A 26,819-nucleotide genomic window follows, 5' to 3' on the forward strand; every position below is an offset into this window, starting at 1 on the left:
GACGGGGCAGGGAGAACCTCACCACACAAGTACAGCTGTCACAGCGACACGGGACACACACAGCGTCACCGCACCCGTGGCACAGAAGGGGTGTGAGCAGTCAGAAGGGAAAAGCCTATGCACTGTTGCTTTCTTCGGTGAAGCAGAGGTTAAAGTGGGAGCAGATCCTTTCTCTCCAAACTCCGGTTCCTTCTTGGTCCGCGGCTCTCCCGGTGAGACAACCTCCGCGGGGCTCCTCCGTGCTACACCATGAGCCAGTGACGGAGCTGGAAGGGGAAGGGGTGTTCAGAAGGGAAGCGAGCAGCTCCCGGGCCCATGACCCCCTCCAGCAGCTCAGAGCGGCCTCAGTGGGGGACCCGTGGCCCCGGGGCGGCTCACTGGGGCTGCACCAACGCGGCTCCAGGGGCACAAGGACCGGTGCCTCACTTACACTTCTACACACAAACCATCGCCTGATAAAGGAGAGTGTGGGAGGTCGCCACAGCAAGGAGTGGCCGCGGCGGCCCCCAGGGGCTATGCAAGATCAGCGGCTGGGCCGGGGAGACACAGGCATCCGTGAATCTGGGGCTGGTCCTACATTGTGCTCCCGCTGACTCGTGTGACTTAGTGACGTCCCCTCTCCCGTGCCCCTGCCACCGTCTTGGGCCTCTGCTTCCCACCCGAGTGCAGATGCACCCTGCAGCTCTGTCTTGCTCCCTGTGGCCCCAACACGGTGCAGGACAGGCCTCATTTACTGCTCAGGCACTGATGAGACAGACTGAAGGGCTGCTTAGACCCCCGGTGGATGCCAGCACCTGTCCTTATGCAGCTGTTAGTTTAGTCTGCTTTAGAGCGCGAGCCATCTGATGACACTTAATAGCAAGAACTGTGTTTTTAAAACATTTTCAAAACAAAAGCGCACACTGGAATTGAAGCAACCACTGACCACATGACGGGCTTCCATCTGCTCCACTGGGACAGCCCGCGGGGGACGTCCTCAGCCCTGGTTAGGACACATCACACTGCAGCTGGGGCCTGCAGGGGGCCTGAAGCAGCCACCGTGACGCCAGCGTGGGGCTGAATCCAGGTGCCGTGTGGGTGGGGCTCAGTGATGGGGACGGGCGGGCAGGGAGCCTGACCAGGGACAAAGCCAGGAGAGGGACCCCAGCTCGAGCCCCAGTCCCCTGGGTGAAGCAGTCCTGCCCACCAACAGAAGCAGAAGGTGGCCCTCTCTGGAGGGAAGCATGCTCGTGGGATTCCCAGACTGTCACAGAGTAAGATCAAGCCATAAACTTGTAAATGAAGAAGACCCAAAACACGAGAGCAGCCCGCTCTGAGCGAGCGTCAGCAGAGACCAGAGCTTCAGTTAGACCCCAGCTGCCAGAGACGTTGCCACAGTCAGATTACAGGACAGCCATCTAGGGAGGCTTGAAAAAGTCATATACGCAAGTCACAACGACGTGCATTTCATAAGAAACGAGCAGACCAAACGCAACTTCCAGAGACGAACAAAGAAACTAACTGCTCGTCGAGTGGAACACAGTAAAGGGAGATACGAGATGGAAAATCCGCGACCGAGCTGCGTCTGTTCACATAATGGAGCACCACGCAGCAGTCAAGGAATGAGCCACGGCTGCGCACAGAGGTGTCTCTGCCAAGATGGGATCAGAGGAACCGAGGTCACCCCGCCATCCGAATCACCCCAAAATGAACAAAACACTTGTACCAACAGTGCTCACGACCGGGCACGAGACAACGAAGGTCACGGTTCCCCAAGGGAGAAGCAAACAAGGATGCCCAGCTCGCTGCCCTGAGGGCACCTCAGATGGCAGCGTAGGCAGGGGAAGGCCAGGTGGACCCCGTGGACCGCCTGAGCTGCGGAGACCTGGGTGGCTGCAGTGAGCAGGACAGAGCACCAGAGACAAGACCCTGCTCAACCGCATGGCCTGAGAGCACCGCTGCTCCCTCAGCAGCGTGTGCCAGGGGGCTGGGACCGTGCCTGCTCCCACCAGCCAGGCTGGAAGATGCCATGATTCAGGGGCATTGGGTGGAGCACCCCGGCAGCTCCGCTGCAGGGGCAGCAGCGAGCCCGTCACTCAGTGCGGCTACTGATCAGCTGCAAGAGCGCACTTCAGACGTATTTGATGATGCAGACTGTCAAAGACGTCAGTGACTGGCCAATCGTAAAACCACTTTAGGAAGTTACTTTGAATTTTGTAGGCATATGTTCAATTTCTGACATTTAGATTTAGAAAGGACTGAGGCGCGGAAAAAAAGTGAGACCCGTTTTGGGACTGAACCGTTTCCAAGTAACTTAACTACATCCCAGAATGACGCTCAAGAGTATTGAAAGAAATGCAAAAATGTCCAGCATCTAACGAGGTAACGCCCACAACATCTGGAACACGATGCGAAATGACCAGGCACACAAAGCAGCAGCAAAACCCAATTCCCGATGAGAAAAGTCCATCCACGGAAACTTCTCAGAACAGACACAAAAGTTAAAATTAGCAGACAGGGACGTAAAACAGTTACTATAACTCAGAAAGTTAAGTAGAGACATGAAAGATATAAAGAGACCCAAAATAAATGTCTAGAGAACGAAACTACAACGTGTGAGAGAGATTAATGTGCAGATGGGAGTAACAGAAGATTAGACATTTCAGAAGGAAAAATCAGCAAACTAAAGGAAAAAAGAAAACAAGAAGCAACAGAAAGCCTCCGAGGGTTCAAAGCATCCAGGACTTCCGGGCACACGGGTCTCGGACAGCGGCATCCACACAAAACACACAGAGGAGAGGGAGCCCAGAGAGGGCGCCCTGTGAATGTCCCCCAAAACTTAGCCCCACTGTAACTGTTGAGGGTGGGAAATCCTGTCACAGTAATTGAAGGTGGGGCCTTGAACAGGTGACTAGATTGCAGGACTGTGCCTTAATGAATCGATTAAAAATGGGGGTCATGGGTGTGACCCTGAGGGCTTTAAAAGGAGAGTGAATGAGGCGGTTAGTGTGTCTGTCTCTCTCTGCTTCCACCGCCTTGCAAGGTGAGACCCCTGGGTCACTGTCACCACCACCAAGACCGCCACCAGATGTCTTCCTTGGACTCTGGACTTTCCAGCCACAGAAACTGTAAGCAGTACATTTCTCTTCTTACTGATCACCCAAGTCTATGTCCTTTGTTATGAGCAACAGAAACGGATTTATACAGAGGGCGCGGCACACACCGCAGCTCTGTGAGGTAAAGGTACGTGGAGCTGGAGGCCCTGCAGGGGTGGGGCAGAGACGGTTCCTGAAGAAATGATGGCTGAGACGTTCCCAAATTTGATGAAAACTATGGACTCACAGACCCAAGAAGCTCTGTGAGCTGTGGGTGCAAGAACCACGCAGAGGAGTTGGATGCGCTCTAACTACGCACAAGCGGAAAGTCTAAATCTAAAAGAGTAAATCAGCACGGTGCCTTTTAAATAAAGTTTAAAACAACTGAAACCAAGCAGTCTACTTTTTAGGAACATAAAAACATTCAGATAGATGCAGCAAAATTATATGGTGTACAGGGCACGAGAAAGGTCAGCACAGACGGAGACGTTTACTCCAGGGACAGGTGGGGGCGGACGGGAGGCAGGTGCTACGTCCACGTTGGGCTTTGAGCTGTAGGTTCACCAGCGCTCGTCTCGCTACGAAGACAAAAGTGTAATCTAAAATGGCCACGTGTGCGCTAATGAGAAGAGCTAAGCTCTGAAAATCTAAGCGAGGTGAGAGGCCCGAGGACCCAGGGCCAAATCAACCCCACCGGCCCCAGAAGGGACAATGCAGAAGGGCAACGGGCAGTATTTGAAAGTGCGGCTGCTAAGTTCCCAGGACTGACAGACGATGTTTGTCCCACCCTGGGCACACACATATCCCGAGAGAAGGAATAAGAAGAAATCCGCGACACACCCCGGAGAGACCACAACACCAAAAGCACAGGGAGTTGGCTAGCATCCAGGAGCCTGGATGGGTCACGCTGTGACAGCAGCTCGTGGGACATGTGTCTCAGGATAGCAGCGCATGCGGGCACAGGGAGGGCCAATGTCCTCAAGACGGGGGGAGGCCATCACCGCCACCCAGGGCTGTGAGCTCAGGCAAACGCTTTTGTGAATGAGGGCAGCGAAAGGACGCGCACAGGTGCCCAAGAGCGAGGGAGCCTGGGGAGGGAGCTCCTTAAGGGAGTATCTGGAGATGCTGTCTGAAAAGCAAGAAGACCTGCCGGGGGAGATGCATGTGGCAGAAGGTGCGGGAACTGATCACACATGCACTTTAATCCAAGGAACTCGCTGACACAGAATGGATGCCGAGGATACAGGTGACCGCGGGCTCCGGAGCGCAAGTAGACTGCGGCACGAAGGCTTGCTGTGTGCGGCCTCGTGGCCTTCTGAGGGCTGCAGGGGCACCGCTTGTCGAGTCATTCTCCTGCAAAGGCCCAGCGGGGACAGAGGACTCACCGTGAACTGGCGCACCTCCCCTCTGTCCACGAGCTCGTGATCCTTCTCGGGCGTGATGGCGTAGGCCAGTTTCTAAGAGGGAAGGAGACCATTGGCACCAGCACCCACCTGCCAGGCCCACCCACCAGCGCCTCCCGCTGAGGCAGACAGGCTCCCCTCGGTTGACACAGGGTGAGACTCGGGAGCTGACCGTCCTAGGGTCTCCTTAAACTCTGGAGTGAGCGTTAGATCAGCGATCAAGCCTGACCCCAAAGGGAAGCCGTCCTGGGGCTGGCGTTGGTGTCTACGTCAGGGCGTGGTAGGCTCCGACTAGGAGGGCAGCCAGCGCCCTTCTCCTTGCTCAGGCCCGGGGCTGCCTTGGCCACCTGCAGCTCATGCACAGCAGCGCGTGCAGCTCCTGGAAAGCCAGCACCAAGCCGCCTCCCTGCCAGCACCTGTCAGCGGCTGGTTCCCAGAGCCCAGGCACCCCAGGTCCTCCCAGGGCAGGTGGCATCTTTCAGGAGCTCACATTTGGGCGTCACCTGGGTGTGGCCCCATCCCACATCAGCACAGCCCCTCCTGCTCCTGTCGGAGGTTTTACTTGGTTTGTGTTCAGAGGTGGGCCGTGCGACAGGTTAGGAAATGGCTCTCCAGGTTCCCTGGGCTGCAGACCGTCCCCTCTCCAGGCGCATGCTAGCTTGAGCCCCCTCCTCCGTCCTGAGTCAGTCTTAGGCACCCAGGGGGGCCGCCCATCCTCTCACGGGGTCTGCCCGCTGCTGCTCTTCCTGGGCTGGGTCTCGGCAGGTCAGCGGGTGGGTTCCGTGGGACAGGTTGCCCGTAGCAGGATGCATCAGTTTTGCCTGCAGCCACAGCAGCCTGTGGGCTCCCTCCCCCTCCTGGGAGGCCCGGGCAGTCCGGGGGTCCAACAGCCCTGATCACACTGTGTGTTGCCTGCTCCAGGACCTGGCCTGCTCTGACTGCTGGAGGAATCGGCTGAGGGCCAGCCTTTTGGGGGACAGGAGGGGCACCTGCCATGTGTTTGAGCCACTGAACACCATGTGGCCCTACGGCAGAGTCCTGGGGCCCATCAGGGTGCAGCAATGGGGCTTCACTGCCCAGGGCCAGGGCAGCTGTTTCCAAGAAAGACTGCAGATTCGAGCAGAGTGGCTTCTGGGAACTCCCGGTGGCGGCTCCCAGGGGAGGCGTGTTCCTTCCAAGGTGGGCTGTGTCCTCATTGCTTCCAAGAATCTGAGCGCCAGGACCTTAAACAGTGGCACCCCTGTGACTGGTCCCTGACCCCTCCTTTTCATACAGATGGCAAAGCCAAGGCAGAGCAAAGGAGCACAGCTTGCAGGAGACCCCAGACCCACCGCAGCACTGCAGCAGTCCCTGCCTGCGGCTCCCAGCTGCCCCTGCTCGGGCCCTGGAGGGAACACGGGTCACGCCTGACCTCCCCACCCCAAGACAGCTGCCCTCTCCACCCTCACCACACACCGTAGTTGTGCACACACACACACACACACACACACACACAGAAACACACCCGGACATACACATGGACACACACATGCAAACACACGCAGTACAGACACATGTAGACACAGTGGACATACACATAGACGCACACACATGGAAAGAGACATATGCAGGCACATACACATAGACCCCAGACACAGGGACACACACAGTACACAGACACGTACACACAATGGACTTACATACAGGCACACACACACACAGAAACACAGACACACGCCGGCACACACGTGTAGACACACAGACACATGGAAACACACAGTACACACAGACACATACACACAATGGACACACAAGTACACACACCACAGAAACACAGACACACACAGGCACACACATGTAGACACACCAGCATGGACACCCACTTGAACCCACACACAGACACAGACATGTGGACACACGCACAGGCACACACAGGCATACACGTGAATGCACACGTGGGCACACACAGACACACCCATGAACACACACACTCTCACACCCTCCCTCCGGCCACAGCCTGTGTCGTCAGTGTCCCTCGTCTCCCCATCGTGGTTGCCGACCCCTCCAACCTCCTCCTCCTGGTCAGAGATGAACTGGGCAGGAGCAGAGCGTGGGATGCGGATGCCCACCCGAGCCTTTCTGGTACCTCACGGTTGGTGACAGTCCAGCATGAGGGAGCCCCGTCCCATACCCACCTCTCGAAAGGACCCGGGCAAGGTGCAGAACTTGTAGGCCGCGTAGATGGGCACCATTGCCATGGAGGAGGTGGCGATGACCCAGCCCAGCGCGTTGGCCCAGCCGGGGAAGATGTAGGCTCCGTAGTGGGGGGGCCTGAAGGTCACAATGCTGACCACGACCACAAACTGAAACCAACGAACACAGAGTCACGGGCTCTCGCTGGTTGGGTGCGAGGACAGTGTTGCTCGGCCTCTCACTAGATACCACGTGCCTTGGAAGTACGTGTGTGCCGAGGCCACGGCTCCACCCGCGGGCTGATTCTGGTCCGCTACGATCCACCTCTGAGAAGAGTCATGGTTTGACCCGCTACACAAGTCTCCTGAAAACCAGCCTGGAGCGTGCACCCTTCTCCACACGTGCACAAGGCAGGTGTCACAAGGTGACACGCGCAGCTCAAAGAAACATATGGCGATAGGGAAATTATTATTATTATTATTTTTTGCTAAAATCATAACTTCCTAGGAAATGGGTTCTAAAATTAAATATAAAATGATATCTAGCAACGAAATTGTCATATTTCTATCGAGTTGACAAAATGAAGTCGTTTAGTATAGTTTGTAGGTTTTATCTAAAACTCTACAAAGCATGTTTCAGTCTGAAGCTCAAGAATTTAGTCTCATTATTGGGAGAAGATTTTTATCTCCTGCGGTCAAAGGTCAGCTCTTTGGGTGTCAAGAGGGGGATTCCTACCACCCTATGAGGACAGCTTGTTTTAGACTCAATATTGAACAGTTAAGACAAGAGCTGCTGTGTCGGGCAGGGGGAGTCAGGGACAAACACTAGGAGGGTCTCCCTCGCTTTCCTTCTGGACATCAATCCGTCCGTGTCCTGTTTGAGGACGCTGCGTGGATGCAGGGCATCCAGCTGGGGCTTCAGAAGCAGTCAGCCGGGTGCAGAGTGTGGCCACGTGCCACGTAAGGACGTTTCGGTCAATGACAGACCGCGTGCACGACAGTGGCCAGCGCCATAGACTGCACCACACAGCCCGGTGTGCAGCAGGCCCCCACCCAGGTTTGTGTACGTTCAGGCTGATGTCTGCACTGCGATGACACCGCCTGTTGACACTTGTCTCCAAACGCATCCCCGTCGTTAAGCAACACATGACTGTACTTATCTCACAAGCAGTCACGCCACATGGCCTGGACCTAAGTCACTGTGCAATGTCTACAGGATGCGGTGGGGATCCCGTTGTCTCTCGCTACCTTCCTGTACCCCAGGCACCTTCTGTGCGCTCAGGAGCACAGCGCCCTCCACAGGTATCTACTGGGCTGTGCAGTGCACGGGTGACAAGGGGTCTTCATGTACGCAGGGGACCAGCTCTCGGGTTGCTACACAATGGGGTCTGGCCTGAGTCACCTGCCCAGTCCAGGCCGCGCCCCTGACTGCTGGACTGAGGGCGGGCACTGGTCTCTGTGAGCAACTCACAGGACTCTGCTTAAAGCCGGGCAGCCCTCGTAGCCGTCTGCAGGCGCCTGTCCAGACCAGGCCGGTTAGTTTGGGCTGTGTGGAAGCAGCCGCAGACAACCCATTAGCTAATGGATGCGGTGGCCTCGTTCCAATAAAGCTATTTACAAATACAGGTGGCCGGAGGGCCCTTGTTTGCCAACTCCCAGCCCAGATGGTAAAAGCCTGGCGATTATGGGACACAGCAGTGGTGCCCGCATCTGAGGGAGATCCCATGGGAGTCATGGGCAGTCTAGGTCATGCCTGTTTTAGGGTTCCAGTCCTTGGTGTCCTTCGACCCCTCCACTCAGAGAGCAGGAGTGGGGGGCCTGGCTGCTCCCCGGCCTCTCCTTCAACACAGAGCTATTCTGGGGGTCCAAGACCACCTGGGTGGGATCACGCTGAGTTTTCCCCGGTGGGTCTAGAGGGAAGGGTGGAAGATGCATTTAGACCAGAGATGGCCTTAGGGACCAGCTGGCATTCCTCCTGAGACTCACTGACTCCAGCTGCAGCAGTCATGGTCTTGAAGCAGCATCTAGTGTCCCTGGGCCCGGCCTTGGGTCCCTTCACTTTGCTGGGCCTCGGGGCAGGCAGGGGGCAAGATGGAGGCGGGGAGGGACACGGCACGTGGCCCTTACCAGGAGGAAGCAGGGGCTGACCAGCTTCCAGCACAGACGCCAGTACAGGTTGGGCCGCTGCCCGGTCATCTGCCTGATGTCATCGCTGAACTGCTCGACACCTGATGGGGGAAGCAGCGGCCACAGGGCCGGTCAGGATGGGCATGTTCCCGTGATGCCAACACGTACCCCGTGGCCTCGCTGACTGGAGGACCCCACATGCACACCTGACCCTGCTGATGGGCCGAGGCAGCCCCGTGGCCAGGCAGCTGCTGGAGGGCCCGGCGACACTCCCCGCCCATCCTCCGCCTTGGGCCCCCTCCCCATCCCAGGGCGGTCCCTGTCTCCCTCTGCAGTTAAATTTTCTTCCGCTTTTAAAAAATTGTGGTAAATATACAGAACACAGAGTTTAGCATCTCAGCCATTTCTGAGGGTCCAATTCAGTAGCGTCACGTGCACTCATCTGCCATGCAGCCGTGCCCACCGCCCACCTCCAGAACGCCTCACCTCCCCAGGCTGGGCTCTTTGCCCTCAAACCCCAGCTGCCCACCCCGTCCCCAGCCCTGGCACGTGCATTCCCCTCTCTGAGTCTGTGGGTTTCGTCTGCTGCAGGTGCCTCTCGTGAGTGAGTCAGACAGTGCTTGTCCTTTCGTGACTGGCTTATTTCACTGAACACAACGTCTTCGAGGTTCATCCAAGTTGTAGCACATGCCTGGGTTTCTTTCTCTTTTTAAGGATGAATATGCCATGGTATGTATACAGTCATTCATTTTTAAGGAAAAACTATTTCTTTATTTAGTCGTCCACGGTGGGCATTTAGGTTGGTTCCATATCTTAGCTATTGTAGGTAGATCTGTGATGAACATGGGAGTGCAGGTGTCTCTTCAACATGATGATTTCCATTCCTCTGGATATGTCCCCAGCAGTGGGACTGCTGGGTCATGTGGCAGCTCTACCTCTAGTGGTCTGAGGAACCTCCACACTGCTCTCCATAACAATGGCTGTGCTAATCTACAGTCCCACCAGCAGTGCAGGAGGGTCCCCCCTTCCCCACATCCTCACCAGCGTTTGTTGTTCTCAGTCTGTTTAGTAATGGCCGGTCTAACTGGGGTGTACGCACACTGGAGTGCTCCTCTGCCATAAAAAAGAATGAAATTCTGCCATTCACAGCAACACGGGCGAGTCTGGAGAAAATTATGATAGTGAAACAAGCCAGACAAGGAAAGAGAAATACTGCAAGTTCTCACTTGTAACTGGTGCTAAGAAGGAAAGAAAGAGAGAGAGAGAGAGAGAGAGAGAGAGAGAGAAAAGGAAGGAAGGAAGGAAGGAAGGAAGGAAGGAGGGAAGAAAAATCTATTTCTAGAAACTTAATAAACTGGCATTTTCTCTCCAAGTCCCAGAGGAGCCCCTTAGGAACGTGTTTTCTCCCAGCGGCATCACTAGCCCCTCTTAGCAAGTGACCAGCAGATCTTAGGAGTGACTCCTCCCGCCGGCTGTCCCAGGCCGCATCCTGGCAGAGGTCGTGGCAGCGGTGGGTGTGTCTGGGTCACTCTCCCTTTCTCTGTGAGGGTCATTCTTTTTGGGGGTGGTCGTGGTGAAGGAGATTACATTTTAAAGGGATAGAAAACTACCGATCCCAGGTACCAGTGAAAGCATAAGGAGTTTGACATTTCCCTTTTCTCTAGAAAAAACAATATAATTGAAACCAGTTCTTAGAACATGAGCTATGTTTCGGGTTAAGCCTCTTGAAGCCGGGGTGTTTTCGAGGCTGTCATTCCCAGGCCCGAGGCAGAGAACGTGGCCCTCTTGCACGCAGGTGAGCCAGGAGTCGTCCTAGCTGGTGCTTCTGCAGAACCACAGACGTTTAGCTTGTGGTGGGACGACACAGTTGGAGAGGAATGCACCTGCTAAGTCCCTGAAGGAAACCTGGTCAGTGAGTGGAGCCGGCACCTCGACCCCATTTTACAGAAGAGAAGAGCGGGGAAAGCGATGTGGGAACTCAGCCGGGTCAGCACACTGGGTGCGGAAGGGCGACCCGTCTCCAGAGCCACCTGCTGATCGCCAGGTCCCCGCCTCAGGGCTCACAGTGCTAATCTGTGAATAAGTGACTGGCCTCAGGGAGGTGTGCGGTCCTGGTCAGCCAGGGCTCCTTCCACTCGACCGTCATCTCAGGCTACTGGCTTCAACCAGCAGCACCTGGTCATGCTCCCCTGTGAGGGACAGGCTGGCTGGCTTCTCTAGTGGGGACGAAGCCGAGGTGCCTGCCAGTCCACAAGGACTGCTGCTCAGCTGGGCAGAGGGCCTCACTTCTGCCCGAGTCCCAGAAGACCCCACCTTCTGCAGACCACTTGGTGTCCGCACAGCGTGGGTGCAGCTGCCCTGAACATCTCTGACCACAGTGTGGGTTCCGGCTGCCCCAGGCTGTCTCCACTGACGCCGCTGCACAGACCGTCGCCAGACTCCCCCTCTGCGATGCTGTGCTGACCATGCTTTAAGGGATACTAAAATGTGTCCCTTTTCAAGGTGGCTTTGCCAGAGAGAAAGCAGCACAGCCCCAAGGCGCAGGACTCACCGTAGAACCAGGCCACCCCGACGGCTTCGATGAGCACCCCGAAGAGGATGGACGTGCTGGCTGCGAAGTGGTCCAGCAGCGTGAAGACGTAGATGCCGCCCTGGAAGTGGGGATCACCCGGTGAGCTCAGGCGCTGCTGCCCACCTCACCCACAAGCGTGCTTTCCCCGAAAGATAAGCCTGGCCCACAGAGTCACTGCATAGATGTACGCGATTTCCCTCCTGTAATGTCTGATTTGAGTCACTAAAATGCATCCCACACGCAGCTTCTTAGGGACACGTCTATGATGCAAAGATAAAAACCTCTCTTCCTTTCCCAGGGCTGCAGGTGCAATCAGAGATGGAAGCAAGCACACGCCAACTGCGGTGGCACGTCCCCCACAGACTGGCCCCTGCATCTCTAGCCCCCAAAACCCAACGGAGGTGGCTTCAGCCCAGGGCGTGTCTGGGGAGCTGTCCAGGTGCCCAAGCAACCCTGGGACCTGTTTCTGGACGCACAGCCTCCCTGTGTGTGGCTATGAGGTGTTGAGGGCGGGGGTGCAGCTTCTTAGCGATGCCGCAGGTCTGTCTGGCCCAACAGCATCAACCACGCTGCCTGTGCTACGTACGTTGGTGACGCAGAAGAGTGAGAGGAGAAAGGTGGCGAGGACAACGAGGAGCGTGAAGAGCTCGCGGTGCCGGTGCAGCAGCTGGAACTCGTCGACGAGCCCGGTGATCACCGACTCCATCCCGCCCATCTGCACCGACACACAGAGCACAGGGCAGTGCACGCGCGCCCTGGCCGAGACGTCCCTGCATTCTGTCGGCATGAGCCCACGCATGGGCATAGAACAGGGACCCCCATGGCAGCCCAGGGTACAGGACGCCCTGGAGGAAAGGCACCCCCCAGCGAGGGCTTCTCTGGTGACAGGACCGTGGGGGAGAGAGGACCTGGAGGGGCCGCGCCATCCATGACCATGATCTGTAGCCTCTCTGAAGTCCCTGGGCGGCTAAAACAACACTGTGCACTGCCTCGCGGGGAGCGACAGGCACGCACACCAGAGGCTCAGCCCCGTGAGTCCCCCAAGCAAAGTGTCCTCCCACAAGCACAGCTTGTGGGTCACTGGCCACGTCCTTACTGACGGAGTCTCCTGACTATCATCGTGGCTGGACGATGCCCAGGCGGCCTGGCCCCCTTCTCCAGTGAGCTGCCCATGGGACGCAGCCTCCCCGGCGCAGGAGCACGGACGCCGGGGTCTGCCCAGTGGGCGGGAGGGGAAGCTGGGTGGTCCACACAGAGAGGGATTCTCGGTCCACCGCTTTCCAGGAAGCCTGCCCTGAGCCCCGTCAGCGTGGACAGATAGCGTGGGGCGGACTGCAAGGCGTCCCCAGCCAACCCTGGAGAGCCTGGCCTGGACACGCAGGGGCTGCACAGGCAGCGTCCAGGGCCAGGTTGGGCTGTGGGCGGCTCTTTCTGTGGCCATACCCTGAAAATGCTCCCGTTCCTCATGGGGGAGCAAAGAGGGTTCAGGGATCCAGAGATGGGAAGGGCCCGCTGTGGACTCTCCGCGGCCCAGGGGCCCCGCTGCGTGTGCGGGTTTGGAATCTGCAGGTGGCTCAGGGCCAGGCTGGTGGGTGTCCCGGCAGGGGAAGGAGGAGGGGAAGTTAAACTCCAGCCCAGGAAAGGTCTCCGGGAGAGTCCTGGGCTTGCTCTGGTCCCACTCCTGCTGAGCACGGGTGGGTGGGGACCGTCAGTGAGCGTCGAGGGTCTAGGAGCAGGCCGCAAGGGAGGCCTGCAGGCGTGGGCGGGCGAAGCGCGGGCTACTCACGGCGCTGTCGATTCCCAGGGTGAGCAGCATGATGAAGAACACGACCGCCCAGGCTGAGGACAGCGGCAGTGCCGCGATCGCCTCCGGGTAGACGACGAAGATCAGCCCTGGCCCTGCAAGCACAGCACCGCGCTGCTCACCCCACCCCAGAGGCCGGCACAGCCCGCCCAGCGCCTCTGGGACCCAAGTGACGGGAGACCCTACCCATCGCCCTCTTTCCTTCCTCCTGCGAGGAACCTCCTCTGGTGGCTCACCAGAGCCTGGCCCAGGGCTCAGGAACATGGAAACCAGAGTGATCGGAGGGCTTCTGCTCATCCCTACAACCTGTAACCTCGTCCCCAGTCACTTGTGCACAGGCTGGACTAGGGGTGCCAGGAGAAGAAAAGCGGAGAGCAAAAATCAAGAGGGGACAGAAACCAGAAGAGGACAGGATGGGGCTTCCAGAGCGGAACTGTCCCTCATCCCAGTTGATGCCCCATGACATCTGCCCAGTTTGTTTTTCTTGTGCATCTGATGGGATACACACATGTACACAGCACACACACACGCACACAAGAACACACAACGCACTTTCACACATGAACACACATATAACAAACATGCATACATGTATACACACACGCATGAACACACATGGCACACATACAAGCACACATGCACATACAAGCACACAATGCATACATACAAACACTTGCACGTGTATGAACGCACATGTATGAGTACCCATACACCAATAAACACATGCACATGCATGCACAAGAACACATACAGAAGTACAATATGCACATGCATGAACATACACACGCACACATACATACCACACACATGCACATGCATGTACACACATACACACATGCACATAATGTGCAAATGCACACACACAAATACGCATATCCCAAACACACACATGCATGCACACACACTTACATGTGCACATTCACTCACACATGCATGTATACACACGTGCATGAGTATCCATATGCCACACATACACATGCACAAGTTCATACAACACCAAGCACATATGTGCACATGCATGCACACAGACACATGGACACAATGCACAAAACACACACGCACAGATACACACACGCACACATACAGACATACAGAAACAATCACATGCTCATATGCACATGCATGTACACATGCAAGAACACACATTCACATGATTGGACTCCTCCCATCCCCTTTGGGGTTATGTGTGGCAGGCACTGGCTCTGGACAATGCACTGTGAACAGACGTGAGCCGTGTCACTTCCAAGTGAGTGCTTTATAGGCTGTGTGGCCCTCTTTGCAGGATCCGGAAGCCCACATGCAGACGGCCCCCATCCAGTCAGGGTCCTGAGGGTCTCGGAGGAGCAGGGCACCCCCTCCCACTGACTTGCAGCCGAGAAAGGAAGAAGGCTTTGCGGCTTGAGCCTTTGGGATGGGGGTGGTGTTTGCTGCTGCAGGCCAGAGGGGCCCACAGCGAGGCTCAAAGATAGGAAGTGAATCTGTTACCCTGTTCTACAGCGGTGGAGGGTGTGCCAGCCCCAGGGCAGCACTGGCAAAGGCTGGGGCAATGTGGCTCATCTGGGGAACAATGCGGCTTCCTCACAACCAGCAGGTGAAGACTCGGGTGGAGGTGTAGGTTTCAGGGTGTGGCAGGCCCTCGACCAGGACTCAGTGCAACTTGCTCTCAAGTGATCCCAAAGTAAAAAACATCCTCCCAGGTGACTGACAACTGATCGTTGTCATGGCTAGTTTTAAGGGATGTGCACTCTCAGCCACCAGCGGGGTCTCCTGCGTCTGTGCCTACAGAGATGTGACGTCAGTGTTTCTGATTCCCGTGATTCTGAGCAGGGCATGTGTCTGACACCAGCCTATAGGAAAGGGGCACTTACCAATCTTTTTAAAGAATCAAATACCATAGCCAGGGTCAGTCTCTTGAAAGTCTTTTATGGGGTCCTATTGTCAGCCAAGCAGTGGGGTCAGGCGGGGGCTCTCTGTGGTTCCCAAGATGCCCTGATGGACGGGGCAGTTTCCAGTGCAGGTGGGGGAGCAGCTTGCTTGAGTTGCTCCAAAGTTTAAATGCCGTAAGCCATGACCCCGGGAGGATGTCTACAGTTCGGTTGAAGCTAATGTCAATACCCTCATCTTTTGTTTCCATACCCGAGTTAACATTTCGCCCTGTTTTCTTGAGAATTAGGGCCATGCATGACATTTGCTTTGCGCATCAGGGAATGCATAGAAGACATTCAACTTTGCTTTCAGGGGTGAATAGAGGACTTTGCAAGCTACGGCTATTTATCATAATCAGGACAAGAGGAAGGGTGAAGATGTCTAAGCGCTGCAGTGAGTGTCTCCCTGCTCTGTTTATTTGCATTATGTTTTCTTTCTTCTTCCTTTATTGGATTTTTTCCCCTAAAGTCAAGAATACGGGCTTAGGAAACACCCCCTGGGCTTCAAAACCAGCCCTTGCTTTCTGGCTGCAAGATTGAAGGGGCCCTCCCAGGTCCGGAGGCTGTTTCCTGCTTGCAAAGTGAGGGTCCTCGTGCTCGACCCTCCAAACATCGAATGGAATCACGAAGGCTGAGCCCGGCTTACAGCTCAGGGCACACGTCCTGCTGCGGCCGAGGCCCTCCCCACCCCACACGTCACCTGCTCCCACCGTGCCTGCCACTCCCTTGGCTGACAACCTCCAGGTGTGCAGAGACATTCAGCGTCCCAGGACTGGCCAGTGGGCAGGTAGGGAGCACCATGTGCCCGGGACTCTAGAGAGTTCTCTGATTATCACCCAAATCCCATCTGAGTACGTCATGGTCTCTGGATGTTTGTCAGGAAGAGGTTTGGAGCAGATGAACTGCTGATGTCAAAAACAATCCGTTTCTATCTGGTGGGCCGAGCCAAAGTCCAGAGCTTCCCAGTCCTGCCCCCACGTGTTGCTTGGAACAGCTCGGTGTCCCCTCCCTGAGCTGTTCGTCCCCCACCATGCTGTAAACAGACAACAGGGGGCCCTCGGGTGACAAGGCCTGGCCCCACAGTCCCTGTGACGTCTGCAGGGAGCACATGGTGGGGGGACAGAGGGGACGCCTGTGCCGTTTGGTGGCATTTGGCCTTGTGGTGTCACTGGCAGCGCTGGCCCAGCGCGAGGACCCTTGGGGCAGGAGCAGGCAGAGTGCTGGGGTGGGGGCTGGTCAGCAGCTCTGTGAGCGCGACTGGGGGCCTTGCAGGGTGGCGGGAAGGGCTCACCGTCCTTGGCTACGTCCCCGATGGGCACGCTGTGCTTGTGTGCCATGTACCCCAGGAAGGAGAAGACAACAAAGCCGGAGGAGAAGCTGGTCAGGGAGTTAATGGAGGTGGTGACGATCGCGTCTCTGCAAGAACAAGATGGGCCACGCCAGTGCCCAGCCGAGCTGCAGCAGCTGCGACTTCCCAGTCATTATCCTAAATTCACCACGTCAGGGGAAGGGGCCTGGTAGGCCCTGGCGGAGCTGCTTTTCCCAGATGTGCACGGACAGCCACTTCTGCAGCTACTGGGGTCTGTCCTCGGACCACCTTGGACCCCTAGCTGGGCTGCCCAAGGCTCCTGGGTGCTGTCTGGGCTCAGAGTGGGTGGAACAGAGGACAGCCCCGTGTACCCATCACAGGAGCCCCACCCAGCTTGCCAGGGGGCTGTTGGGCAGGGATTCTGGAACCTAGAGCACACACCTCTGGGACCCTGTAAAATGCAGATTTTGACTGGATGGGTCTGGTAGGGTCACCAGATGCTCTGTTTCCCATGAACTCCTGGGGGTTCTGGTGCTGCTGGGCTGGGGACCCACTCTGAGGCTCAGAAATCAGAGGCCAGAGGCAAGCAAGGACAGGGCTAGGAGGGTCCCAGAGGCCAGGAGACCAGTACCTCCCTCCCAGGGCCTGCATGGCCGGTCACCGCTGTGGAAGGACCGCGTGCTGCGTGTGCAGACCCAGGTGGACACAGGGTGGTCTGGGCAGGCCACCTGGCCTGCTGTTCAGTGCCCACCCTCTGGACCTCCTGCGGCGGGCTGCGGTCTTTGCTGTGCACTGTCTTTGTGCTTTACCAAGTTTCTATCCTCACGATGAAGGAGAAATAAACAAGCCAGCAAAGGTCAAGGGGGCGGGTCCCAGATTAAATTGTTTCTGCTTTTAGGAGGATTTGGGTCCAGCCTGTGCCTGCAGGTGCTGGCTGGGGGGGTGGGGGGGACACTGGCCGTGCAGAGCAAGTGGGGACACACTGAGGTGGTAGCGAAGCCTGACCCCGAGGAGGGAACAGGATGCACACTGGGGCTGCTGGGGACGGAGCGGCAGGGGTGTGGGGGGCTGGTCTCGCTGCTCACAGGCCTCAGTGGGGAGTCTGGTCGCAGACGAGATCTAAGAAGGCTCCGCCCAGGAGGTGATACACATCTTCACATGTTCCAGAGCCTTACTTAAAGCAGGAATCTCAACTTTGCTGAAGCTACCCCACTGTGATTTCTATTTGAAAAGCCACGTGTCCCAGAGGTTTTGCAACCCAGTGTCAGCCATGCCCCCACTCGACTGTGCAGATGCTCCACGGCGGGGGCTCGGGCTTACCTGTAGCAGTTGTTGGTGAATTTATTGTAGCTGGAGAAGGCGATCAGCACGCCAAAGCCGACGCCCAGGGAGAAGCACACCTGCGTGGCAGCGTCTATCCACACCTGCCGCGGGCCGGAGCGGGGAGAGAGGCGCCAGGCGATTAGAGATAATTGCAGGAAGCGCATTCAGCCCAGCGCGAGAGAGCGAGAGCGGGGCTGTCACCGGGTCACAAGGCAATTGTGCAAATGAGCGCTGCCCGCTCCCCATCCGCCCCCGCTGGCACCCGTCTCCAGTGCGACGCCAGGCTTGGCTTGTGCAGCTGCTGTGCCTCCCTCCAAGAGCCCTTTGAGTTCAAACTCAGCATCACTGTCACAGACAAATGTCACCAACAGCATGATTGGTGGCAAATGCCATCTCAGGGAATAAACGCTTCCTGTGTCACTGGCCCGAAAGCGCGTGATCAGAGGAGGCCGTGTCCTTGTATGTGAATTTGCGATTTCTCTTGGAATATCCGTGCGGTTTGTCCGCACAACCGGAGCCGATCTGGTCCTTGGCTCTTCTAATAGCATCGGTTCGTTCACATGTGTGTGACGTCGACGCCTGACCGGACACAGGCTGATATCTGCTTTGGTCTTCCCCATGACACTCGGAAACCGGCCCCTAAAACCCAACCCCGACCCGCTGGAGTCAGGGCAGTGCAGAGACCACTCGGTGATGGGACACCTGCCGGTCCCCTGCACGGCCTCGGGCAGGAGGGGCAGAAGGAGCAGCTGATGTCCCTGGAGGGCCTGGGCCAGGCCCACTACCCACTATCAGAAGCGTTTGGGGGCTGGTCTGTCCCGGCGTTCACACAGCCACTGTCAGGCCTGTGAGTGGGACACTGAGGCCGTGACACCAGAAGCCCATGCTGGGGCACCAGGTGGACCTTGGGTGTCCCTAGTATCTCGCTTGAGCTCAGAGCAAGGGAGCTGGACACTGAAGAGGGGGCTGGGGCCTTGGGCTGCAGGGAGCTGTGCCCTCTGTCCTTTGAGCAGCATGTCCTGAGCCTTAGGGCCACCCCAGCATCAGGGACAGTGTGTTTGGGGGAAGCTGGCCAGGCCAAGTGGTCAGGGCCACAGAGGGGCCAAGTGCAGAGTGGCTGGGTGGGCAGTAGGTGAAGGGGCCCTGCTCTGCGGTCCCGTGTGGGCCCTGTGACAGTTACTGGCTGGCTCACCTGGCCTGGTGGATGCAGGCAGAATCAGGTGTCCTGGGGGAGCTCCTTACCCTCCTGGGCCTCCTGGGGGCTTGGGGCCATGCCTGCCTGTCCCTGCTCCCAGTCCCCTCCCCTTTCTGTTTTCCTTATGACCCCAAATCTGACTCTCAACACAACCCATCTGCTTGGGCAACAACCTTCCAAACGCCCCTGTCCCAGCCTTGCCACCCCGGCTGGGACCTGTCCTTCCCTTCCTGCCCCACCCTCTCCCAGCAATTCGGATCCACCATCTGCTCCACCTCGTCCACCTCAATTTCCAACGATCCCCCACGAAAGCTGCCGTTCCCATCATGTCAGCCTCCCGCCATCTCTGGGTCTGTTTCCCAGGAAACGGTGCTGTCCCTTCTCCCTCTTGGGGACCCATCCCCACGGCCTGGCCAAGCCTCCTCTCTTTGTGAGGTCTTACATTTTAACCCAGAACGATTTCTCCCTTTGCTAAAGAAATCTGCAGCCTGGCTCTAGACTTAGTTTTTGATATAACCCAATTTCAAGCACTCTCTTATTCTGCTGTGGGCACTAGGATTTTGGCTTCCTGAGAGAGCCCTGGCTCATAACTCAGACAGGGAACACAGAACCGCAGCCCACGGCTGCTCCCCCAGAGCAGAAGCGCCCATGGGTGCAGGCTGGGCAGTCCCGTCTGTGGCTATCTGAGGAACCCAAGAGCATCCCTCCAGGAAGCGGGTGGGCCAAGGGGAGGAGTTCGAGGGGACTCCAGACGTCCTGACTGGCAGCAGCCTCTGCCCCTGCAGAGAGTGCGCAGGCGCCAGCCCTGGCTCCCTTATTGTGCATGCACAGAGGTCTGCTGCTCACCCATGACCCCATTCTCAATCAGACTATGACCTCAGGGCGGGCAGGTGTGCGGGTGAGCAGGCCATCCTGCCCCTGCCAGATGTGCAGGGTGAGAGAGGAATGCCCTGGAATGCAGGAGCCCTGACCTGCTGCACCTGCTGGCCTTGTGGATGTGGAACGCTGAGTGGGATGTACTCACGGATGCCTCGCAGAGCCGATAGAAGTCCACATTCAGGTATGCTCTGATGCCGTCGATGGCTCCAGGGAGGGTGACCCCACGCAGCAGCAGGGCGGTGAGAACCACATACGGCATGGTGGCCGTGATCCACACGACCTGGAGGAGAGGACAGTGTGACCCACCTCACGGGCTGCCCACGGTGGGGCCTGTGGCAGGAGCAGATGCTGGTGGAAATGAGCCGGAGATGCTCAGTGTCACCCGATGGCCGTGCTGAGAGTGAGGCAGCCTCTGATCAGGAAGCCCAGTGCCCTGACATGGCACAGGGCGCCACTTTGAAAATGCTTATGGGAGGAGGCTGTCAAATGTCTCTGTCCTATACGTCTTCCCCAGGGATTAAGATCGGAAGAATAATCCGAAAAACAAAACCAACAAAACACTCCTTTTCTCTGTTGGTCTGCGGAGTCTTGCAGGAGTGGCTGAATTCTGGTGCCTGAGACGGGAGTAAGTTTACATATACTTTGCAAATGTGCACCTTGACAACGTGTGAGAGGATTCCGGAGCATGGGGGAGGGGACAGGGACCTGCCACTACTGAAAGTCTTCGGTGCTGGCACCGTAATGCATGCATCACCCCAAGGGAGGGACACATTGTGGGCAAAATTGCTTGGGGTGTCCACAGAACTACAGCATTTCCATTTGCAAAGAAACCGTGTGTCGTGCTGTCTTCATGATGTAAACACTGCTCTGGGTGGTTTCCCTCTTGATGCCCTTCCTCAGCGATGGCCACATGCCCACCCCCAACCCGGCCATGACCATGTGTCCACCCCAACCCAGCCACAGACACATGCCCACCCCCATCCCAGCCACAGCCATGTGCCCACCCAAACCCAGCCACAGCCATATGTCCACCTACAACCCAACCACAGCTACGTGCCCACCCCCAGCATGGCCATGGCCATGTGTCCACCTCTATGCAGCCACAGCCACATGCCCACCTACAACCCAACCACAGCTACGTGCCCACCCCCAGCCCAGCCATGGCCATGTGTCCATCCAGCCCAGCCAAGGCCACATGTCTACTCTGCCCATGGCCGGCTGGTGAAGGCCTGGAGCCTTACTTTGCCTGAGGTCTTCACCCCCTTCCACAGGCTGAAATAGAGCAGCAGGATGACTAGCACCAGGCAGGCTGTGAGCTGCCACCGCGGAGGGCCCAGGTCATCGATTCCGTGGCTTTGGTGTAGGTGCAGCACGCCGCGCCTGGACAGGAAAGTCAGGGAGCTGCAGGCACACAGAGGAACCCGCCAGAGGCCCCTGCACTCTCACTGCAGCCTGGCGGACAGCACCACGGTCCAGAGGCCCCTGCAGCAGGGCCTGCCCGCCAGCCTGAGCTGAGACGCAGGGACTGCCCTCGCAATGAGGGACGACAGGCTGCGTGGAGCTGAGGCCCACAGGATGCCCCTCCGCACCCCACCCCCAGCTCCCCTGCTGCTGGGGCCAGGGAGGGAGCAGGTGCCTCAGGTCTTGGAAGGAAAAGGGCCACAGGAGCAGCAGTGAGGCACGAGAGGTGCCAGCACCCGCTGCTGCCCGTGCATGGCCCTGAGGTCCCTCTGGAGGGGTGAGGCCAAGTGGACTGTGAGCAGGGATGCGGGATGTGCAGGCACCTGCACTGCTCCCTCGGGGAGGCTCCAGCTGCTTCCAGGAGGATCCTATGAGGAACAGACTCTGGGTGATTCTGCCCAGGTTTGATCGAGACCCACGTGCGGCTGCACCTGCCTTTTTGAGGGACCCATCCCAAGGGCAGAGTGTAAGGCAAAGTGGGGAGGGGATGGAACTGACAGCTGGCGGTGCGTTCCCTGCCATTAAAGCCTGGTGACAGCCTGCGGAAGGGCCGTGGCACTGCAGTTCTCTCAGCACACCTGGCTGTGTGTGGCAGCTATGTCACCCACAGCTGGACTTCGAGTCCAGGAGACTCTCACGGCTGTGCCTCTGGCACCGGCAAGCGGAGGAAGCACATTCCGAATGGAGCTGCTGCCACTGAGACTTACTCACGTCCTAGGCCAGCTGAGGTCCCCAGGACGTAACGCCTGGCCCCAGCCGCTGACCCTGGCTTCTCAGGGGTTTCTCTCCATCAGCTACAGCATCACTGTGCCACGTTGGTGGAATCAGGATCTTCAAACTCCAGAATCACCACAGAGGTGCCAGCCACTGGCAGCAGCAGGGAAACCAGGACAGGATGAGAGGGCCAGCCCAGCGCTTGTACCACAGCCGCAGGTGCCCAGGCTGCGTTGGCTGGTGGACAGACCGCTGTACCGTAGCACAGTCACTGTCATCCTCTGTCTTTTGGAGCAGAAGTCGCTCACCCAGGAGGTTGTCTGCCCTGCACCATGCAAGGTCTGGGGATGGAGCTCCTCGGCGTGTGGGAAAAGTCACCTGAGCAGGTGAGGTCACAGCCCAGGCACCTGCTCAGCTGAAAGCACCCGTCTGCCCTCCCTGGGGCAGCAGGGAATGCCCAAGGTCTCCCCCTCCTCTCCCCTGGCCCCAGGTCTGCTGCCCACTGCCCCGCTCTTCCCTCCCTGCCAGGTCTCCCAACTCGGGCTTCTTCCCACAATGAGAGGCAGGTCTCCTTGGGGCCACACGTGCCCAGCCTGAGACCACACAGCAGCTGTGTGCAGCCCAGGTGTGCACTGCGCAGCCGGCCACCTACATGCCATCCATTGCCTCGGCACCGCACACACACATGTGCACGTGCGTGGATTACACAGCTGGACCTGATGGCGACAACCTTTTGTCCATTTGCCTGGAGAAAGAAGCAAACTGAGCCAAATGCATGCTGGTGTCGACTGGCTCCAGCAGCCTCCACCACCCCACGTTCTAAGTCGCTTTTGGAATTAGCACCTTGCCTGCACTGTTATGATTCCTTCCCCAGATTAAAAGTCACCTTTCTCTGAGGTTATTTGAAATCCCACAGTTTAGAGAAAAGGACACTCCTGAGTACTGTCAACCCTAGCACAGGGTCCCCATGGGCCAGCCACAGGCAGGGACCAGCTACACCAGTGACGACAGGAAGCTGTGTGGCCCAGAGAGGGAGGAAGCCTCCCAGAGCAGAGTGTGGGGGCTGGCGGGGCAGCGCAAGGACGTCTGGGTAAGGTGGTTTGGGGCTGACGTGCAGACATTTCTGGAGGACCAGAACAGCGATGGCCCTGGGTGTCCCAGGCTTGGGAAAGGTGGAGCACTTCCAGCTCCCCGTGGGACTCCTTTTTCAGGTGAGTTCCTGGCCATGATTCTTCCGTCTGGAGGATGCTGGAGCATTTGAGAGGAGCTTGACATGCGAAGCGGTCACAGGCACCATCCCTCCGAGTCCTCGCAGCAGCCCCTGACCCCATTTCACAGGTGAGAGAGTCACGGCACTGGGAGGGTAGGCACCTACCCAAACCCAAAGTCAGAAGGAGCAGAGAGGGATTTGGACCTACGCAGTCCAGCTGCAGACCCCTTGCTCTGTCCGTGGGGAGCTTGCTGCCATGAAGGGGGCATGGGGACTTCCACCTCTGGCCATGATGGAGTGGCATCCCGGGTGCCCGGAAAGCTGGACAAAGCCCACCACACCAGTGTCTCCAGATGCCAGGCCTCAGGCAACACAGGCTGTGGTCCACGAGAGGAGGAAGTGACCAGAGTGCCCAGCTACACTGGCTTTCTGCTTGGAGGCAGCTCCCAGCACCCTCAGCACAGCTCAGGGTCTTGCTGAGGTCAGAAAACAGTGATCAGTTCAGGGGTCTGAGGTGCTGGAAGGGGCAGGGCAGGGCAGAGTCCTGGAAAGGAGGGGCTGTGCTGGAAAGATCTGCATAAGTCTGCACACAAGCCATTGGGTCATTGCTGGGCACCTAGACTCAGTCACAGAGTGGAACTCTGCAGGACCGGGCAGGACAGTGACAGGGCTGGGAGTTGAGCAGTTCTCAGAGCTCAACACAGGGCGGGGTCATTGCCCATCAGCCAGAGGAGAGCACCTGCTGGTCACACGGGAGTTCACCAGAGACCCCAGAAGGGCCCCACTGCAGCGGGGTCAAACTGCTCCTGAAGTAAAGGCTGCCCCAGAGCCTCGTTGACAAAGCTCGAAAACAAGCTTAAAAAGGATGCGACGCAGCACAGGAACGTCACTTCCACCAATACCAACCCGACACATTTCACGTCAGGACGAGATTTAAATACTCACTAATGTAAAACCCACCAAGTCCAGCATCTAATAAAAAATTACAAGACATGACAAGAAGCAAGAAAACGTGGTCTATAGCCAGGAGAGAAGTCAGTCAATAGTTACTCTTTTGTGTTAATTTTTGTGCATTACCATATATATGTATATGTGGCAATGTACAGAAATCAACACAAAATGGATAAAAGAGCTAAATGTAAGAACGAAAACTATAAAACTCTTAGAAGATAATATAGGGGTAAATCTTCATGACCTTGGATGCAGCACAGGATTCTTAGGCATGACACAAAAGAAACAGTAGATAGGTCGGACTTCGTCAAAATTAAAAACTTTCATGCATCAAAGAATACTATCAACAGAGTAAAAAGGCAAACCACAGAACGAGAGGAAATATTTGCAAATCACATGTCTATCTGATAAGAGAATAATATCCAGAACATATACAGAACTCCTAAAACTCAGAAACAATATAAAAACAAACAACCCAATTTAAAAATGGGCAAAGGACATTGAAGAGATGTTTCTGTACAGAAGGCATACAGACGGCCCTGAGCACGGGCAAAGATGCTCACTCACTAGTCATCAGGGAAGTGTAAGCCAAAACCACAGTGAGATGCCCCTTCGTACCCATTAGGATGACGACAATCCAAACAAACAAGCAGAAAACAAGTGTTGTCAAGGGTGTGGAGACTTGGAACCCTGCGCACCGCTGGAGGGAAGTAAAACGGTGCAGCCACTGCAGGAAACAGAGCAGCGGCTCCTCAGACAAGCACACAGAATTGTCGCACAGGGCAGCGGTCCACCTCTGGGAATACACTCAAAAGCAGAGAGAGCAGGCACGTGGACAGATGCTTCTCACACCGGTGCTCCCAGCAGCATTGTTCGCAGTAGTCAAAGGTGACAGCAGCCCACGTGCCATCGGCCCACAAATGGGTGAGCCAGAGTGGCACATCCATTCAGTGCAGTATTATTTGGCCTTAAAAAGGAATAAAATTCTGACAATGGATGAACCTTGAAGACATACGCAAAGTGAAATGAGGTCAAAGACTGTATAATTTCACTTACGCTGTCTGTCTATAGTAGTCAAATTCACAGAGACAGAAAGTAGGGGCTGGGGGAGGAGGTATGGGGAGTCAGTGCTGGAAGGGGACAGGGCTTCAGTGTGGGAGGAAGGGAAAGTTCAGACGGAGGTGATGACACAGCAGCGTGAACGTGCGTCATGCCACAGGACTGTGCACTCAGAAACGGCTACCATGGTAGATTTTATGTCACATGCAGTTCACCACAACAGAAAAAATTCCCCCCACAGAGAAGGTGAACTATTTTTTGGTGAACCAAAGCTGAGAGAATTCATTGCCAGTAAGTCTACACTTCAGGAGATGTTAAAGGCAATTCTTCAGATGGAAGGAAAATGACGTCAAATGGAAACTCGCAACTGCCTAAAGAACAGGAGAGCACCAGAGAGGTGAATATGTACGTGGATATAAAACATTTCTCTTCTGTTTTAAATTTATTGAAAATAGAATTCACTGTTTAAAGCAAAAATAACGGCGATGTATTGTTGAGTTGATATCACATTGTGGAGACAAAATCTACGGTGACAATGGCTCAAAGGACATGAGGAAACAGAAGTGCATGCTGCACGTCCTGAAGTTATGTACGAAGAGGTTAATCCCAGCTGAAGTGGATTGTGATAAGCTAAAGGTGCATATTGTAAACCCTGTAACATCCTCTTAAAAAATTAAGACAGAGCTATAGCTCATTAGCCAATAGTGTAGATAAAATGAAAGCCTAAAAATTAACTCATTCAAAAGAAGTAATAAAAAGAGAAAAAAGGAACAAAGAAGAGATGAGAAAAATAGAAAAAAAAATAGTAAGAATGAAAGACTTAAACCCAACCATACTGAAAATTATTAAATGAAAACACTAATTAAAAGACAAAGATTGTCACACTGGATAAAAAAGCAAGAACCAACTCTATGTTCTCTACAAGAAACCCACCTTAAATATTATGACACATATTGGTTAAAAACAAAAGGAGGAAAAGATATATCATGCAAACACTAATTGTAAGAAAGCCATATTAATATCAAAGTAGACTTCAGAAGGAGGAACAACCAGGAGTGACATTTCATAATGGTAAAGGGGTCAATTCAAAGACTCGATATTCATAAACATGAATGCACTTCGCAACAGAGCTTCAAAACGTATGCACGGAGCAAGAACTGATAGGGCTGTTCTTGAGAAATGGCCAAACCCACAACCACGGTCGAGACTTCAATACCCTTTCTCAGTAGCTGATAGAGCAGGTGCATAGAAAATCAGCAGGGATGTGGGAGACCTGACACCACTGTGCACCAACACAACCCGACTGGCACCAGGGTCTGCCTAGTGAGGCTGGAGGTTCCTGGCAGTGACGCCCACACAGGCATCTTTTCTGGAGAGAGCAGAGGGCGTGGGGGAGAGGGCTCGGGCCCGGGCCATACGCGGAGCAGGTGGGGAGGATGCACAACCAGAATGCGGAGCTGAGCTTGCGCTGGAGGTGCCAGGAGCCCCGGACTCCAGAGCTCGCCTTCCCCAGATGAAGTGGCTGCAGCGTCCCCACAGTCTCCTCCCACCCAAAACCGACGCTGGGAGCAGGACGGAGCCGGGAGGGGCCTGTTCCATTTTCCATCCCCACTGAGGAGACCACCAACGTGGGATTCAGGAA

At 56.2% G+C, this 26,819-nt stretch overlaps 1 protein-coding gene across 1 annotated transcript in view; it reads right to left on the reverse strand.

The window, feature by feature from the left end:
* Positions 1–242: 242 nt before the first annotated feature.
* SLC6A3 (solute carrier family 6 member 3) overlaps positions 243–26,819 on the reverse strand; it is a 35,128-nt gene continuing 8,551 nt past the window's right edge. Inside the window, exons 4-14 of the mRNA XM_063087175.1 lie at positions 21,024–21,162; positions 19,928–20,062; positions 17,706–17,809; positions 16,368–16,492; positions 13,134–13,246; positions 11,934–12,062; positions 11,327–11,426; positions 8,776–8,876; positions 6,652–6,819; positions 4,460–4,531; positions 243–266 (exon numbers count right to left, since the gene is read on the reverse strand). Coding sequence (XP_062943245.1) covers positions 243–266; positions 4,460–4,531; positions 6,652–6,819; positions 8,776–8,876; positions 11,327–11,426; positions 11,934–12,062; positions 13,134–13,246; positions 16,368–16,492; positions 17,706–17,809; positions 19,928–20,062; positions 21,024–21,162 — 1,210 coding nt within the window. The remainder of the gene's footprint in view (positions 267–4,459; positions 4,532–6,651; positions 6,820–8,775; positions 8,877–11,326; positions 11,427–11,933; positions 12,063–13,133; positions 13,247–16,367; positions 16,493–17,705; positions 17,810–19,927; positions 20,063–21,023; positions 21,163–26,819) is intronic.

Source organism: Cynocephalus volans, chromosome 2 (genome assembly GCF_027409185.1).
Source record: "Cynocephalus volans isolate mCynVol1 chromosome 2, mCynVol1.pri, whole genome shotgun sequence".
NCBI lineage: Eukaryota > Metazoa > Chordata > Mammalia > Dermoptera > Cynocephalidae > Cynocephalus > Cynocephalus volans.